Source organism: Sphaeramia orbicularis, chromosome 5, assembly GCF_902148855.1.
Source record: "Sphaeramia orbicularis chromosome 5, fSphaOr1.1, whole genome shotgun sequence".
Taxonomy (NCBI): domain Eukaryota; kingdom Metazoa; phylum Chordata; class Actinopteri; order Kurtiformes; family Apogonidae; genus Sphaeramia; species Sphaeramia orbicularis.
This window is the reverse complement of record NC_043961.1, coordinates 34460532-34475259: the sequence shown is the minus strand read 5'-3', so window position 1 is coordinate 34475259 and position 14728 is coordinate 34460532. Positions and strand designations below refer to the sequence as shown.

The 14728-nt window shown below is 37.2% G+C and overlaps 3 protein-coding genes across 5 annotated transcripts; 2 read left to right on the top strand and 1 right to left on the bottom strand.

Annotated features, from left to right (window-relative positions):
* The first annotated feature begins 1902 nt into the window (after positions 1-1902).
* Positions 1903-3632, top strand: tcta (T cell leukemia translocation altered). 3 transcript variants are annotated; one of them, XR_003935477.1, is made up of 3 exons: positions 1903-2263; positions 2368-2479; positions 2688-3632. XR_003935477.1 is itself a non-coding variant. In XM_030134976.1 (3 exons), the coding sequence occupies exons 1-2, from the start codon at positions 2053-2055 to the stop codon at positions 2421-2423; spliced, it is 267 nt and encodes an 88-aa protein (XP_029990836.1). In that variant the 5' UTR covers positions 1903-2052; the 3' UTR covers positions 2424-2453; positions 2688-3632. The 3 variants fall into 3 exon arrangements, 2 of the variants coding, with proteins under 2 accessions (XP_029990836.1, XP_029990834.1); XM_030134976.1 differs by having other exon boundaries at positions 2368-2453; XM_030134974.1 differs by having other exon boundaries at positions 1904-2263; positions 2368-2419.
* Positions 3633-3856: 224 nt separating this feature from the next.
* Positions 3857-8620, bottom strand: glyctk (glycerate kinase). The gene is made up of 5 exons (XM_030134967.1): positions 8251-8620; positions 6432-6818; positions 5734-5885; positions 5221-5396; positions 3857-5100 (listed from the first exon to the last, which is right to left on the bottom strand). Exons 2-5 carry the CDS (start codon positions 6785-6787, stop codon positions 4201-4203), a joined length of 1584 nt encoding a protein of 527 aa, XP_029990827.1. The 5' UTR covers positions 6788-6818; positions 8251-8620; the 3' UTR covers positions 3857-4200.
* A 63-nt stretch (positions 8621-8683) lies between these two features.
* wdr82 (WD repeat domain 82) lies at positions 8684-12427 on the top strand. Its single transcript, XM_030134972.1, has 9 exons — positions 8684-9053; positions 9369-9466; positions 10480-10546; positions 10638-10737; positions 10855-10971; positions 11079-11234; positions 11500-11569; positions 11757-11899; positions 12197-12427. The coding sequence occupies exons 1-9, from the start codon at positions 8893-8895 to the stop codon at positions 12224-12226; spliced, it is 942 nt and encodes a 313-aa protein (XP_029990832.1). The 5' UTR covers positions 8684-8892; the 3' UTR covers positions 12227-12427.
* The last annotated feature ends 2301 nt before the right edge of the window (positions 12428-14728 follow it).

The following is a 14728-nucleotide window of genomic DNA, read 5'->3' as shown; positions in this document are numbered from 1 at the left end:
CAGTGGTAATGTCAACGAAATGCATATAAATGTTAGATAACATATATCCCACTAACCTATACTGTAGATACTTAGACTGTAAATATTTAGATACTGAAAATACATGTACATTTTGCGATCAAGAATCAGAATTGCTTCTTCATCTATTATAGTTACCTTTATGCTCTTTCTTTTTAGATCCATCTTCCAAATTAGCTTTCCTCCAATTTAACCAACACCACTGAAATTACAGATAAGAACGTATTTACATACAAATCCTAACATGTCATTTATAATCAGTCTTTTTGTTCTACTGGAGAAATTTCATCTTCTTAAACATAAATATTTGAAGTAAATTTCAAATGGTAAAATTTTCATGTGGGTCCATAATTTAGCTATTTAAATACTTTATCCCAGATAAATTTAAAAAGCAGCAAAATCCATGTACCAAGTATTCTTCAAATTGGAATCATTACACCTCCTTTCAATAACTGTGCTGTCTTTTTATTTTTATATTGTCTGTTGTCTGGTGCCAGTAATGTTTCATTGAATTGTTGTGGCTCTTAATGAAGTTCACTTAAGAAAAAAAAAAAAAGGACTAGACAGTAGAGTAGAGGATCTTTGATTATATCTCAACAGTTAATAAATTACGCTACTATTAACAGAATTATTGGAAACAACTCACCTTGACAGTGAGCATATATTAACCTGGAATTTGTGTCAGTTAACTAGTGTATATATATATATAGTGACTGACCTGAAGTCTGTGTGCATCTGCAAAACCCAAAACTTGGAGGTATGATATTCTATTTACATATTTCACAAGTAAACATTCTAACCTGATTACAATGAAAAAGGCAATCGGTGACAAACTTCACACAGGCAGATGTTTATCGTTGGTACACATTAATTTATTTTTATTTTTTTTAAATAGCCTACACTCTGTTGAGGAACCATAACAATACAATCATATATCAATAGAATAGCATTACAATCACCCAAAATCATAGAATCATCATTGAAGTGGGTTACCTAGCAACAGATAAACAATAGGGCCACATTGCCATGGTGTCAAATTTCATGTACAGAAACAGACATGCCAGCTGAGAGGTTACTCAGCTGAAAACACCAGCAGAATTTAACAAGAAAGTAAAGGAATGAACTGTATCAGAGGATCTAGAACCTGTGGTTCCCCACAGGTCAACACACTAGTACTATATTATAAAAGGGAAGTGGACTCTGTCTCTGTGTCTCGGGTATCACACAAACTCCGGAAAGATGTTGACAACTGCAGTTTGGTAAACTTATGTATTTTTGGTCAAGAAAGAGACTAGCAAAAACGGCAAGCTGATAGCAACAATATTTTGGGAGATATTAGTAATTTTGGAATACAATAACCTTACAACAGGCTTGCCCAGAATCATAGAATCATAGAATTGAAATGGGTTACCTAGCAACAGATAAACAATAGGGCCACGTTGCTATGGTGTCAAATTTCATGTGCAGAAACAGACATGCCAGCTGAGAGGTTATTCAACTGAAAATGCCAGTGGAATTTACCAAGAAAGTAAAAGAATGAACTGTATCAGAGGTAAGTTTATTATCTACCACATCTAGAACCCATGGATCCCCACAGGTCAGCGCGCAATTAAATAAATGAATACATGTTTTAAAGTCTTGTTTACAGAATGTACACGTATTTTATACAGGTTATTATAGGTTAATACAGGGACATATGTTGTGGAAAAAATTTATATGCATTTCCTTGATCTTATTGCTAATACAATAAAGAAAATGTAACGTCCAGCATTTATTATAATTTAAATCTCAAAAGATGCTCTTCCAGGAAGCTTTTCCTTTCGGCGTTATTTGTTTTTGTAAATTAACTATCGTTGGTGCGTAACGGACACTAGTGCTACGTAACTACGTCACCTCCGATTCCTCAAGCGTCTGGACACAAACAGCGGATGGAGATGGAGAACATGGTGTCTGAAACGGAATCTTTAAATTGAGGTTTTTAATTTAAAGGACAGATTACCAAATAGGGCAATCCTATCTGGAAAAAAAACAACCATGGAAGAAGCTTGGGATTTTGAGTTTTTGTCCCGCATTGCTGACAGCTGTCTGTCGTTTCTGTCCGAATTTGTGGAGGACTGGCTAGCCAACGACATGAGAGTCTCTATATTCAAAATATTACTCAGCTGGCTGATTTTTAGTCTTATTGCTATTCATTTTGCATGGAAAGTCTACGGGAATACAGTAAACGACATGTATTATAGACAAGGTAGGAGTCACTCATTGGTATTTTCGTTTTATTGCTGGCTAAGCTAGCGCTAGCCTCGTTAGCTTGGGAGTAACTGACAGTGGACTGTTTGTGTTTATGCTTAGGAACGGGTCAGAACGGAGGCACACCAGATACTGCTCCTCACCTGAGTGGATGGTAGGTGTCCGAGCAGCCATGTCACTTCAAACAGGTAGCCCACCCTCCTCATGCTGTCAGGTACAATAAACAGTAAAAGAGTAGTTAAATCACCGTTAGCTATATTTGTGATGTTGTGCTAATGGAGCCTTGAATTACAAACTGCGTCTAGTAGTAAACAGGTGATGGAGGGGTGATCTGTTTGTGATGATTTCTTATGTAATGCGTGCAGCATGACTAGTCTCTTTTGAAAAGTATATGCACATTAATTGAAATTTCATGCTTGCAGGGAAAGCACGGCAGGAGACAATCCGAAGGCTCACCGGGATTGACAGGACATGATTTTTTAGACTTTATCCAAATGAGAGCCAAACTGTTTATCATGACGCCTTCAGTTTCCAGTTGTCTGAAAAGCATCATCATCACTGCACCCAAGACTGATTCATCTTCTGGAGAATGCCCAGTACTACCAATGTCACACTGTTATCCACTGACATCTGTGAGGTGTTTACAGGTTGTCAGCATTGGTCACTGAGGAGAACCATACTGTGCACATTCCACACTTTGTTAGGTGGACGATGCCTTATCCTTACTCTATGGATAAATGAAAAGATGTTTTCCATATCTTTTAATTAACTACAGTGATGGTATGCGAAAGGCAGATAGGTTTGGAATTGAGAGTTGGGGGTATAAGCAGGGTTTTGGCAAACAGTTTTTAATCTGAGACTGTGAGTAATATTATTGCACTTGATTTGAATGTTTGGTCATTAATGCTCATGCCATGACCCTCCAGACCTCATTGAACGGTTGTCAGCAGAAGGGTTTTCATGGTATGCCTGCCTGAAGTCAGGTGAACAATAGCTATATGTAATGAGTTTGGGTATAATGAGACATCCCTTGTCATGGACAGCATATCCTTAATATCTACTGTTTCATAAGTGATGCTCACTATCGAGAGACAGATTCATGAGTAATATTTGATGAAATCTAGATGTGACATGATTTTTGTGGCACACTTCTTGTCTGACAAGAACAGTATGAATGCAAAATTAACTCTAAAGTTATTAAACTACAATGTGGTCTGGAGTGAATATGGCAATTCAGAATTTTCTGCAATATATTGTGTTTAGTAATCCACCCCCCATGTTATTCAGCAGAGCTTGAGCAGGTTGCAGTGCAGTGTCAGATCGGCTTAAGCTGGAGTACAGCAAATAAACTTGATTATTTTTATAATTTTATGTGAAGTTGTCTCTCATTAAACAAAATAAGGACAATGTATCATTCAGTTCATTTAATAAGTATACTGTGGTGTGTTTTATACACCTGATTATTGTACAGTTTCTGTCCACTTAACTAATTTCACAAAATCAAAACCAAATATCAGAGAACACACGTTTGAAAGAAATAAATTACACAGCTGGAAAATTACATTAATGCACAGGTTGAATATCATAGTTCTTTTTTTTTTCAAGTTAATTTGTATTTCATAGTAGTGGGCTGTAAACAGAAACTGCAGCAAGACCACCATGGCTTTGGCAGAGGTTTAGCCTTTTGTTCCCTCCTGAAAGCATTAATACTGATGGCAAAGCTAATGTGGGAAACATACAATAATGTCATGGGTCACGCATGGGTCCAAATGTTAGCATAGTGTTACAGAAAATATTACAAAAATGAATGTTAAATGAAATGGAAGACAAAGTACAGTATTATCCAGATCCTTGGGATTTAGATCATTTTAATTTTACTTGGCAAAGTGGGTCAAAATGGACATTCAACCCAAACATGTTTAACTGCAGTTTGGTTTACAGCAGTCTGTCTATGTTAATGGGAACTGGTGGAATAAGCAGAATGTGCACATCCATCACATTAGTACAAGTTAAGCCAGGAACAAGTAAGCGCTGCCCAGCAGAAAGACTTGAGAAGAAAGTGTAAGAATCATTGTTGATAAGGAAGTTGCTGATGTCCAGCTCCTGGGCTTGAGCTTCATCCCATAACCCCCCATCAGTGACAGCCCCTGCTGCCTCAGTGGGTCCATCCTGACCATCAGTCCCACCACTCAGAAACACAGGACCTTTGGGTGGATGCTCTAGGTTTCTTAACTCAACACCCACTCGCAGAGCTAGCTCCTGGTTTCGTCCACCTCGACCTTTGCCTGTTAACTCCACAGTGGGTTCACCTCCGGCTAAAAGACACGTAGCCCCCCATCCTTCTGCTCGCCCCTCTTCCAATACTTGCATTGTTCGGCACAGGTCCCAGGTCTCAACTCCAACATCTGGTCCCAGCCTCAACATCTCAGCAGCTATTTCAGGAGGAGGCTCCTTTCGAGAGCAACCAAAACGGGCCAGGAGGCTGTAAAGACGCGAAACCAACTTCACATCTCCACACACTCCTGGGGAAAGTATAACAGGCCGCAAACCTAACTCACGAGCTCGCCGACTTGCATATTTAAGGGCAACAGTGTTGGAGCCAATCACAGCATTGAAAACATTTCCTCCTGTGTTTGATTCTTCACTTTTCTTTTCCCACCTAGGACTTGGTCTCCCAAGGACTTCTTTCACAGAGGCTGGTAGAGAATTAAACATGCTGTAACGCTGAAGGATGGACACAACTTCCTCAGGCCACACTTCACTGCATACTGTGGGCCCACTGGCTATCAAATCTAGTGGATCCCCAATCACATCAGATAATATAAGTCCAACCACCTGTAAAGCCGGAATAGAGAATAAGATAAATGGAAAAAATTCAATGGATGAAATTCAAACAACAGTAAAACAACACATCTGTCTCAACAATAAATATCTAGTTAAACAGTGGAATGTTACCTGGGCTGGGTGACCAAAATGTGCAAGCCCTCCACCCTTTAACAAAGAAAGGGCACGGCGTACAGTGTTCAGCTCCTGTATAGTGGCACCAGCAGCAGCAAGTCTGCGGGTAACATCCAGCTTCTCATGCAAAGAGATGGGAGGGACAGGTGCAGGTAATAGCGCAGAACCCCCTCCTAGATGAAAATTAACCATGTGGTGTTAAAGTTTTATGTTTTTCTCACATAGACAGATAAAACATTGCCTAGTATCAGACTGATCACACTATCAGATTGTGGTGCTGGGGCAATAAATGATCCAACTTAATGAAAACAAGCATCCACACACTTGAGGCAATTAAAAATCATCATTTCAAAGATATTCTTTAAGCAATGGGAAGTTGACACCTCACAGATTTTGAGCCTTCAAGATTTTTGCACAACACTGAGTAGCAGATATGACTGTATATCTGCTACAATACTAACGTATGATTTTCTAATGAGGAAAAAGTCAGATTAGAGATGACAATGTTACCTGAAATGAGAACAAGTAGCAAGTCTTTCTCTGTCAGTTCACTGGCTAATTGCTTGATCCTTTCAGCTGCTTTCTGGGCATCAGCATCAGGCAAGTTGTGTTTGGCTCCTTCGATTACTTCAATGCGACTGTCCTCCTTTAACAATAGATGACTGCAGTGGAAGTGAGACATTATCTCATTTTATGCTTATGTTCTTACACAAGTAAAAGCAACACCACAGTGTAAATTACTCTGTTACAAGTAAAAGTCCTTCATTCAAAACCTTCTTAAGCTAATTAGTAAGTGATTAGCATCACAATGTGTTCAAAGCAGCAAAATTAAATGTACAGAGTGGTCCCTTTAAAAATATTACCTACACTATATAGTCAGATTACAATTCCCAGTGTATTAATGTGTTCATCTTTAATAGCTAAATAAGATGGAAAAGGTGGGGCTCATTTTAATTACTGTACAGTGTACACTGTTGGGTGGTGTAATCTGCAGCCCTACACGATCCTTTATGTGATGATTGTTAAATTAACTAAATTTAAAAAAAAAAAGTAGTGAAGAATAAAGTGAATAAAGTATAATATTTGCCTCTGACACAAGGTGGTGTAAAAGTGTACATCTGTATAAAATGGAAAAACTCAAATAAAGTGCAAGTAAATAAAATGGACTTAGTTATATTCCACTACTGTGTCTGGTGGCTTTTACTTACTTTTTTCCATGCTTCTGTAATGTCTGCTGAATTCCATTTGGTACACTTATGACTCCTTTCACTAAATGGTCCCCCAAAATCCTCTCTACCTCAGCAGCCATACCCAGTACAGCTTTACCAAAACCCACCAAGTGCAGGTTGTTTTTAAGTGTGAACTTGCGACCATCGATAATAACTATATCCTCTTTGCGTTCGATGCTCTGGCGGACCACAGTATCTGGCTGAACGGCCTGTATTGCAGCTGCAAACACTTCACGTGCCCGGGAGTCCAACGACATTTTGTAGAATGTGGGTGTCCTCCTCCCCACCAGGGCCAGAAAAGGTTTAGGCCGACATAAGGAGAGAACACGTGCCATGGACAGTTAAGTACGTTGGAGCAAGAGTTGTCTGAAAGAGGGTGAAATTAATACAATTATCATATATTCACTCCATTCACCAAACCTGCATGTAAAGAATGTGACCACATCAAGATATGCAAGTTATGCAATTAGCCTTTCCAAATTTGCCAAATATTTTTCGTTGAAGGCTACTTCAAATTCCCAAGTGAAAGCTGGAACATCAGAGGGTTAATCATAAATCCAATTATTCAAGACTGTCAGACCTAACCTTTATAATTATCCAGAAAGGACTTTTAAGTCATCAGGTTTTGGCAGATGGAACTAGTATTACACTACATGTATTGCTGAAAAAGCAATGTATGTTGTATAATACAATACACAGAACATCCTCAAAAAGGCAGTATACATGTGCTCTAATCTCTTGTTGGCCTTCAACAAACCTTTTATCCACAATTTATTCTACATCATAACAATATGAGACACAAGAGGTCCGACTTATATATAAGAAAAAAACTTTTTATGATCATTACTTTTTCTAATTGTTCCCTAGTTAAAAAGTGCAGTGTCATTTATGCTATATTCAGTACTACGTTAATGTAGTTTTGAGATCCACAAAGTTTTACTACCATAACAATAACTGTTTTAATCATCCTATGCAGTAAGTCATACCTGTGTAAAACAGTTGTTTTTCAAGCCTTGAGGCTACCTACCTGTGAAGATTGCAAAAGGATTATGAAACCTAAGGACTCCTGCTACCAGACAGATAATCAGTCGAGTATGTGTGCCTCAGCTCAGAAGTTAGGTAGCACAGCAAAAATCTGACCAGTGACTCAGTGGAGTTGTGTACCCTATGTGTAATGATTGACCTGAACTGGCCAAAGGACTATATCCACAAGGGGCTGACACCAGTACAATTTATATGTGAGGAACTATCCCTTCAGCAAAGATCAACAACACAAACATTTTTTATAAAGACTGATTACTATATCTATTAACATGAATTAATAGCAAAGACAAAAAGATAATTTCCTACAGTAAACAAGTATAGGTTGTCTCAGGTTACAAGTCTGTCCTCCTGATCCAGAAGTGACATTAAATGAGTCAGAATTTCACGTTGGTATGTCCAAAGATGGAAGATGGAAGATCATATATAGATCACATACTCAGACAAGTTCAGCATCTAAATATATTGTATCTACAAAGTAGGCTGTTCGTTGTGCAGTAAATTGGACCCTGGCAGTGTCCAACACTTTAATATATCTGGATATATGTGGCTGAAAATTAAAAATATAACGTGAACTGTGAAATGTAACGACTAGTAACTTGCCTCTGAGAGCATTTAGTATGGGAGTATTATTTCGATTTTAATGTTGTAACTAGTCTATGTTTACACTAAGAATTAAAGCTAGACAAGTGCGTCATATTTCTCCACGCTGATGTTACATAAATAACACATTTATTAAGGAAATATTGGTTCATACCTCAGACTTTCTTTTCTGTGAGGTTAAAACTCTTGGTGTAATGTTCTTCTCTCTCTCTCCTCCATTCATTTTGGTGCCTGAAACAAAACGTAGAAACTAGCAGAACCTAGACAAACAAACTTCACAGAAAGTGCTGGGCTCGAATAGCAGTTTCAAAATGTCAAATTTAACCAGAGTGAGGTGTCAGGCTAACGGTCAGACCAGGACAGTGAATTATCAGCGACAGAAACGTTTTATCCTCCCATAGTCTCGTTTTTGATCGTATTAAGTGTTGTATTTGAGAAAAAACATCACCCTTCTGTTTTGATTCAGTTTGTTAAATAAAGCTGCGTGTTACCTCCGTAAACAAACGGCTAACATCGCGATAATGACATCATATCGCGTGATTTCGAACCTATGCGCGTTACAGGTGATGAATATGCGCGTTACCAGCAGTGTGAGGAAGGCGGTACTTCTCCCTCCTCCTCACTACCGTAGAGCTGAAGTATTAACAGGCGGACTTTTCGTCGCTTCTTTCATTGATACTTGGTTTAAAATAACATTTAGTTCTACTGTAGTTCATAAAACAACAGATAACACTGTAACTGAAATTTATAAGCCTACTGAAAGTGTATCTGCTCTCAGATACAGACAGAAGCCATCATGAAGCTAACGGACAATGTGCTGCGGAGTTTCAGGGTTGCTAAGGTTTTTCGAGAAAACTCAGACAAAATTAATTGTTTTGATTTCAGTTCAAACGGTGAAACAATTATTTCCAGTAGCGACGACGATTCCTTAGTCCTGTACGACTGCCAAGAGGGAAAGTAAGAGCTGTTTCTGTCATTTTTACTCTATTGTTTTTGACGTTAGCTACTTGCTATGCTAGTTAGCGAGGCCTGCTGCAGTGCGTTTGCACTGTGCAGCGGTTGTGTGAAACGGAGCGAATAGTATATATATACATGTATGCATATAGTATTAATGCGTCTTATTCGTGTTCTGTGTATTGATAGTACCAGTCGTACCTAAGTAAAAGTGATTTTGTAGCCTTAATCATGGTAATTCTAATTTTATTCGCAATATTTTTTGGTTTTATTGGCTTATTCTCTGCATTTCTCCCTGTTCTATCTCATTCGTGACAGACCTAAGAGGACACTCTATAGTAAAAAGTATGGAGTGGATCTGATCAGGTACACACATGCTGCAAACACGGTGGTCTACAGTTCCAACAAGATTGATGGTATGTTGATGCATAACTATTCAATCATTTTTGTCTGTTAACAAAGTAGGATAGAATTTTTGTTTGTGTAATATTGTTTAAATGTCATGATTTCATAATATTGAATAATCAAATACAATCTGTTCTATGTCACATCTAGTAATTATCTTGTTTAGCTTTGAGGTTTAGTCCTTAAATATTTTGAAGCTGCATTATAAGTGATGTCTAATTAGTACAAAAATTAAAATACAGAAGAAATGTCAAACTAATGTTTATATTACCACTCATCTTTGGCAGAGAAAAGAAACCCACATCTCGCAGAAGTCCTTGTTGTCAGCTGCGGGATATACTGTACAGTCCAATGTTCAGTAACTGTAGTTTATCTCAGATTTTATGATCAGACATGAGGTTTCTTTTGGCAGTAGAACTGTTCACAGAAAGAATCAAACAAGTTACTGGCTGACAGGTTTTAATCAAAGTACCCAAAAACTGCATAAAGTGATAGATTTATGTTCTTTTCCAGGGTAATTTCAGTACTACAGCCTGTTTCACTGTGACTTTATTGTGTGTGTCCAAGATATTGCTTAGTGCAGCTTTTGGCAAGTATGATGGATTGAAAAGCAGTTCATGAGCATTGATTGTTTTTGATTCTTTTTCTTCATTGTGTTATTGGAAAAGTATTAGAAGATTTAATTTTGTCACAAAAGTATAATAAGAAAAGATTGTGCAGTCTTAGTTTGTGTTTAACTAGTGGGACATTTCCCAGTGGTCATTGTGTATGTGATGTTCCTGCCGCTTTGGTCTGTGGCTCGACGGTGAAGGAAACATTACTCACTTTGGTCTGAGGTAGTTGTTTGTACAGTTTGAGGGTCTGTGATTCTGCCCCATACAGGAGCTAACTGTACAAGTGACTGCCTTGCCCACGGTTGAGTACACTCAGCGTAAAATATTGCCTCTAACAAATTTGTTTATTCTGCTTATGATTCATGGTTTGGTAACTTCACTTCACTAATAGTGTGTTGTCATTCTTGAAGATACTATCCGATACCTGTCCCTACATGATAACAAATACATCCGCTACTTTCCTGGGCACAACAAAAGGTGAGGAATATTTTTTTCGTGGTCAGCACTTTTTGTTTAACATGTTAATTTGATTTGCTGTTTTTAATATTTCCTTGTTTTTCATATCTAGGGTTACATCTCTCTCCATGTCTCCAGTAGATGACACATTTATTTCTGGCTCATTAGATAAAACTATAAGACTATGGGATCTACGGTCCCCCAACTGTCAGGTAAGTGTCACTTTTCTTGTTATTTGTTAAAACATCCGTAGATGTGGGAGACATTTGTGATGTCCCAGATGATGCATTGATACTGGGTTACCACTGATAATAAGCTGTCAATTTTAGGGTCTGATGCACCTTCAGGGGAAACCAGTCTGCTCATTTGATCCTGAGGGTCTCATTTTTGCAGCTGGAATTAATTCAGAGATGGTAAAGCTTTATGATCTTCGATCTTTTGATAAGGTAAGTGCTAAAATGGTGTATACAAGTTGGAATATCATGGATATTTTACCAAGAAAATGAAGTATGTTTGATTTTGTGATTTTTTTCACAACACTTTTCTTTATTAGGGTCCATTTGCAACCTTCAAACTGCAGTATGACCGGACATGTGAATGGACAGGTCTCAAGTTTAGCAATGATGGAAAACTCATTCTTCTGTCTACAAATGGTGGAGCCCTTCGGATCTTAGATGCTTTCAAGGGCGCTGTGCTACATTCCTTTGGGGTAAGAGATAACTCATACTTGTTTACAGTCAGTGGAAGCATTTATTATGTCAAAACCAAATACAGTTACAGTCTGAAAAATCCGTCAGTGTGAACTATTGCAACAGGATAAAAACCATATGTTCAGGAATTTCAAATAAACAGGGTTTACTTATGTCAATGTTGCCAAAACAGTCTGCTGTTTTTCTGTGTCATTGTTTACTGTTGCCAGCGTTGCTACTAATAAACTTAAATGAATTATTGATGGATGTACTATTCACCCTCAGGGCTACAACAACAATAAAGGGGTAACACTGGAGGCGTCATTCACCCCTGACTCTCAGTTTGTTATGATTGGTGAGTAAAATTTACCCTGTCTGTTGTTTTTACCTCAGTGTTGAGTGTAATACTAGAGCAGAAGACATAGCAAATAGCATTTGTACCTGATGTAAGAGGTCAAATGCAATGAAAAATTGAGAATGTGTTGGATTGCATCGGCACTGCTCACACATGAGCTATTCTCATTGTGTCTTTGTTCTTTCAGGCTCTGAGGATGGAAAGATCCATGTGTGGAATGCAGAGAGTGGCATGAAGGTGGCTTTATTAGATGGAAAGCACACAGGGCCAATCACCTGTCTGCAATTCAACCCCAAGTTCATGACATTTGCAAGTGCCTGCTCCAACATGGTGAGTCAGTGTTTTGTTTTTAAGGGGAGTTTAGTTCAAGGGAGTTCTGATTATAATGTGGTGTTACAAAATTATGCGCCGTTTTCTTAATGTTACAGACAAAGCAGGTTAAGGATGATTCCAGCTCATCAAATATGTGACTTCAGATGAGTTGATGTTTGATTTAGTTCATTTGGTTCTTGCAAAAACAAACAAGTTAAACAGAAAATAAGTCAAATCGATTCATCTTGACACAAAAAGACAGGCACTGTTTTTAACCTGATGTTAACACGGAAAGTTTTGTTTGTCAACTTTCAGGCGTTCTGGCTTCCAACCATTGACGACTGACGTCAATAAGTGAGGAAGACTTCTGTGAAGGCCAGAGTGGAAGCAGAATGACCAACAGGGGGCAGCGCAGCCAGCTTTTTTGGACTCACTGAAAGAGTGGCAGATGAATTTAAAATTGTAAATAAGTAGCCGGTAGAAACAGATCATTTCTTTATTTGTTTTTTATATTTGTATTTAACATTAAACAATTTCTTTGTAAGATGTTGGTGTCAGTGTTTTTGTACATTTACTTTAGGATATTGTATTCTTAAAATACAATAAGCTGAACAGGACATGAGTGAAATAACACTTTATGTTTTGGTTTTTGGTTTGATTTTCTTTTTTCTGTTGGGTTAAAATGAGCCTTTTACACTTTAACACAAACATTTTAGATTTAAAGTCACCAGTGACAGATAACTCTGACACTGATAGCAAATAACTTAATGTATTTAATAACAGCAAATCATGTCTTTCACAATATGTTGACTGTCATAGTATGTTGTCTAGTAAGTTGAGAGATGCAAGATTAATATTAGAATATACAGTTTACCTGATTGAAATCAAATATTTGACAAAAGATGCTTTGTCCTATTGTGGGAAAAACATTTCGGTTTGACATATTTTAGAATAATAGTTTCACCTGCACCGGTCTTGTCGTTTTAGAGTTATGGAAGTATGTCTAATGTTGAATAGCTGTCTCCTTATGAAACTGGGTAGACGTTAATGGACCCGGAGAATGAATCCTTGAGTTTTGCAGTACGTGAGATTTTCATTTAAAACAGCTATCAGGTTAAAATGTAAATTCATCACAATAGCATTAGGCTGAGCAAAAAAAAAAAAGTAAGATGTCCATCCAGATGTTCTATGTGTGACCTGAGCACTGATTATTATGCCTGAGAGATTAGTGGAAATCTAATGTCAGTAGTGTTTCCAAGGTGGAACGTGCTGACAGACCTGCTTCAGTGTACCATAACACTCTTTTCATTCCTTTGTCATTTTGATGGTGTTAAGAGAGCGCTGTCTAATATGTTAGTCCTAAATATCCCATGTGATCAGTTAGGGTGATATATGATGACTGAAGGTCATACCATATGAGTCATATAAATCGTTCATGGTCATTAAACTATTCCATGAGCTTTTCTGCCAATTTCATCCTGATAATGACTGTCAGGTTTTCTCTGATGTCTCATTTGTACATAGTGATGTCAGGATGTTTACACATAAGCTGAAAGCACTGTTGTGTTAAAATGGTGTGTGTCACAGTGATGGACAGGATACACTCTTCATGTCTGTTTACGCAGTGGAAGGTATCAAGTTAAAGTCACATTAGCGCAGCCACAACACATTGTGCAAGATGTTATTTAACACATGAACAGACTGGCACTTATGATTGTAGACACAACTGAATCATGTTTTGAATCATAAAATTGTAAATCTAAATTAAATCTAGCATTTATATTAAACCAACAGAGTAAATAAAAACTCCAGTAAGTATTTAAAAGTCAAATTGCTGACACATGACTGAAAAGTATGAGTAAAGTATTGGTACAAATAACCTGTCAATTATATTTAAAGCATTACAATTTTAGAAAAGAATAATACAAAAGCCGTACAAACACATGAGAGAACGGGTGATCATTAAGATGAAGCCTTCACTCTTTGTCTCATTTAATAATATTAGGTCCAGGTGAAATGGCTAAATGTTAAAACATGATACCACTGATCTACAAGTAAAATGCCTGTAGTAAAAAAGTAGTGAAACTTTACCAATTCGGATATTTTTTTTAAAAAGTGGATACTGTAAAAAAAAAAAAAAAAAAAAAAAAAAGTTTAGCTGTAGTTTCTAAGTTACAGCCTTGGGTGAAATTCTGAGAATTATTGTGTCGATTCTACTCGAAAGGAATGTTTGTCTCAGAGCAACCAGATCTATTTCCAAACACTGTCTGCACATTGCAATGCATCTATTATATAAATGTAAAAAAACCAATGTATAATAATACTTTATCAGATACATAGAAAACATCAGCTAACCAGCACTTTTGTTTTCCAGTTTGTCTTATTAAAGTTTGTAAGACGTAGCACATTTAATCTCTGAGGCAGATGATTTCTAAAAAAATAAATAAATAAAATTGTAGACCAGTGTAAACATATTTCATATAATTGTAATGTTGAATCCTTCTTTCCAGTTCACAAAGTGACTTTTGGTCCTAAGTGATTACAAACAGTTATTTGTATTTTTTCATACCAATGCACCAAACATGACAAACGTTAGAATATAAATCTACAGGTAGAACAGCCAAAACAACTGTATCACACATCAGAATATGCATGAGTAAAAATAAGTCAAAAAGCACAAATGTTCCGTAACTGTTTTAGGTGACAACATTAATGAAATAAACTTGAAAGAAAGGTGTAAACTGTGATTATTATTTTATTGCCCAGCCCTGGATGATATCAAACAAACCAAAGAGCATTGAAGCAACGAAGTGAAACTCTAGAGCTTTGAGTCCAAATGATTCCTCT

What these genes read in the sequence shown, in the direction of transcription:
- wdr82 (XM_030134972.1), top strand. Translation starts at nt 8,893, where the DNA reads ATGAAGCTAACGGACAATGTGCTGCGGAGTTTCAGGGTTGCTAAGGTT. An exon ending in TACGGTCCCCCAACTGTCAG is followed by an intron (nt 10,738 to 10,854) that starts GTAAGTGTCACT and finishes TGTCAATTTTAG; the next exon opens with GGTCTGATGCACCTTCAGGG. An exon ending in ATCTTCGATCTTTTGATAAG is followed by an intron (nt 10,972 to 11,078) that starts GTAAGTGCTAAA and finishes TTTCTTTATTAG; the next exon opens with GGTCCATTTGCAACCTTCAA.
- glyctk (XM_030134967.1), bottom strand. Translation starts at nt 6,787, where the DNA reads ATGGCACGTGTTCTCTCCTTATGTCGGCCTAAACCTTTTCTGGCCCTG. An exon ending in TTACAGAAGCATGGAAAAAA is followed by an intron (nt 5,886 to 6,431) that starts GTAAGTAAAAGC and finishes CTTCCACTGCAG; the next exon opens with TCATCTATTGTTAAAGGAGG. An exon ending in ATTTTGGTCACCCAGCCCAG is followed by an intron (nt 5,101 to 5,220) that starts GTAACATTCCAC and finishes CCGGCTTTACAG; the next exon opens with GTGGTTGGACTTATATTATC.
- tcta (XM_030134974.1), top strand. Translation starts at nt 2,053, where the DNA reads ATGGAAGAAGCTTGGGATTTTGAGTTTTTGTCCCGCATTGCTGACAGC. An exon ending in CGACATGTATTATAGACAAG is followed by an intron (nt 2,264 to 2,367) that starts GTAGGAGTCACT and finishes GTTTATGCTTAG; the next exon opens with GAACGGGTCAGAACGGAGGC. An exon ending in GCTCCTCACCTGAGTGGATG is followed by an intron (nt 2,420 to 2,687) that starts GTAGGTGTCCGA and finishes TCATGCTTGCAG; the next exon opens with GGAAAGCACGGCAGGAGACA.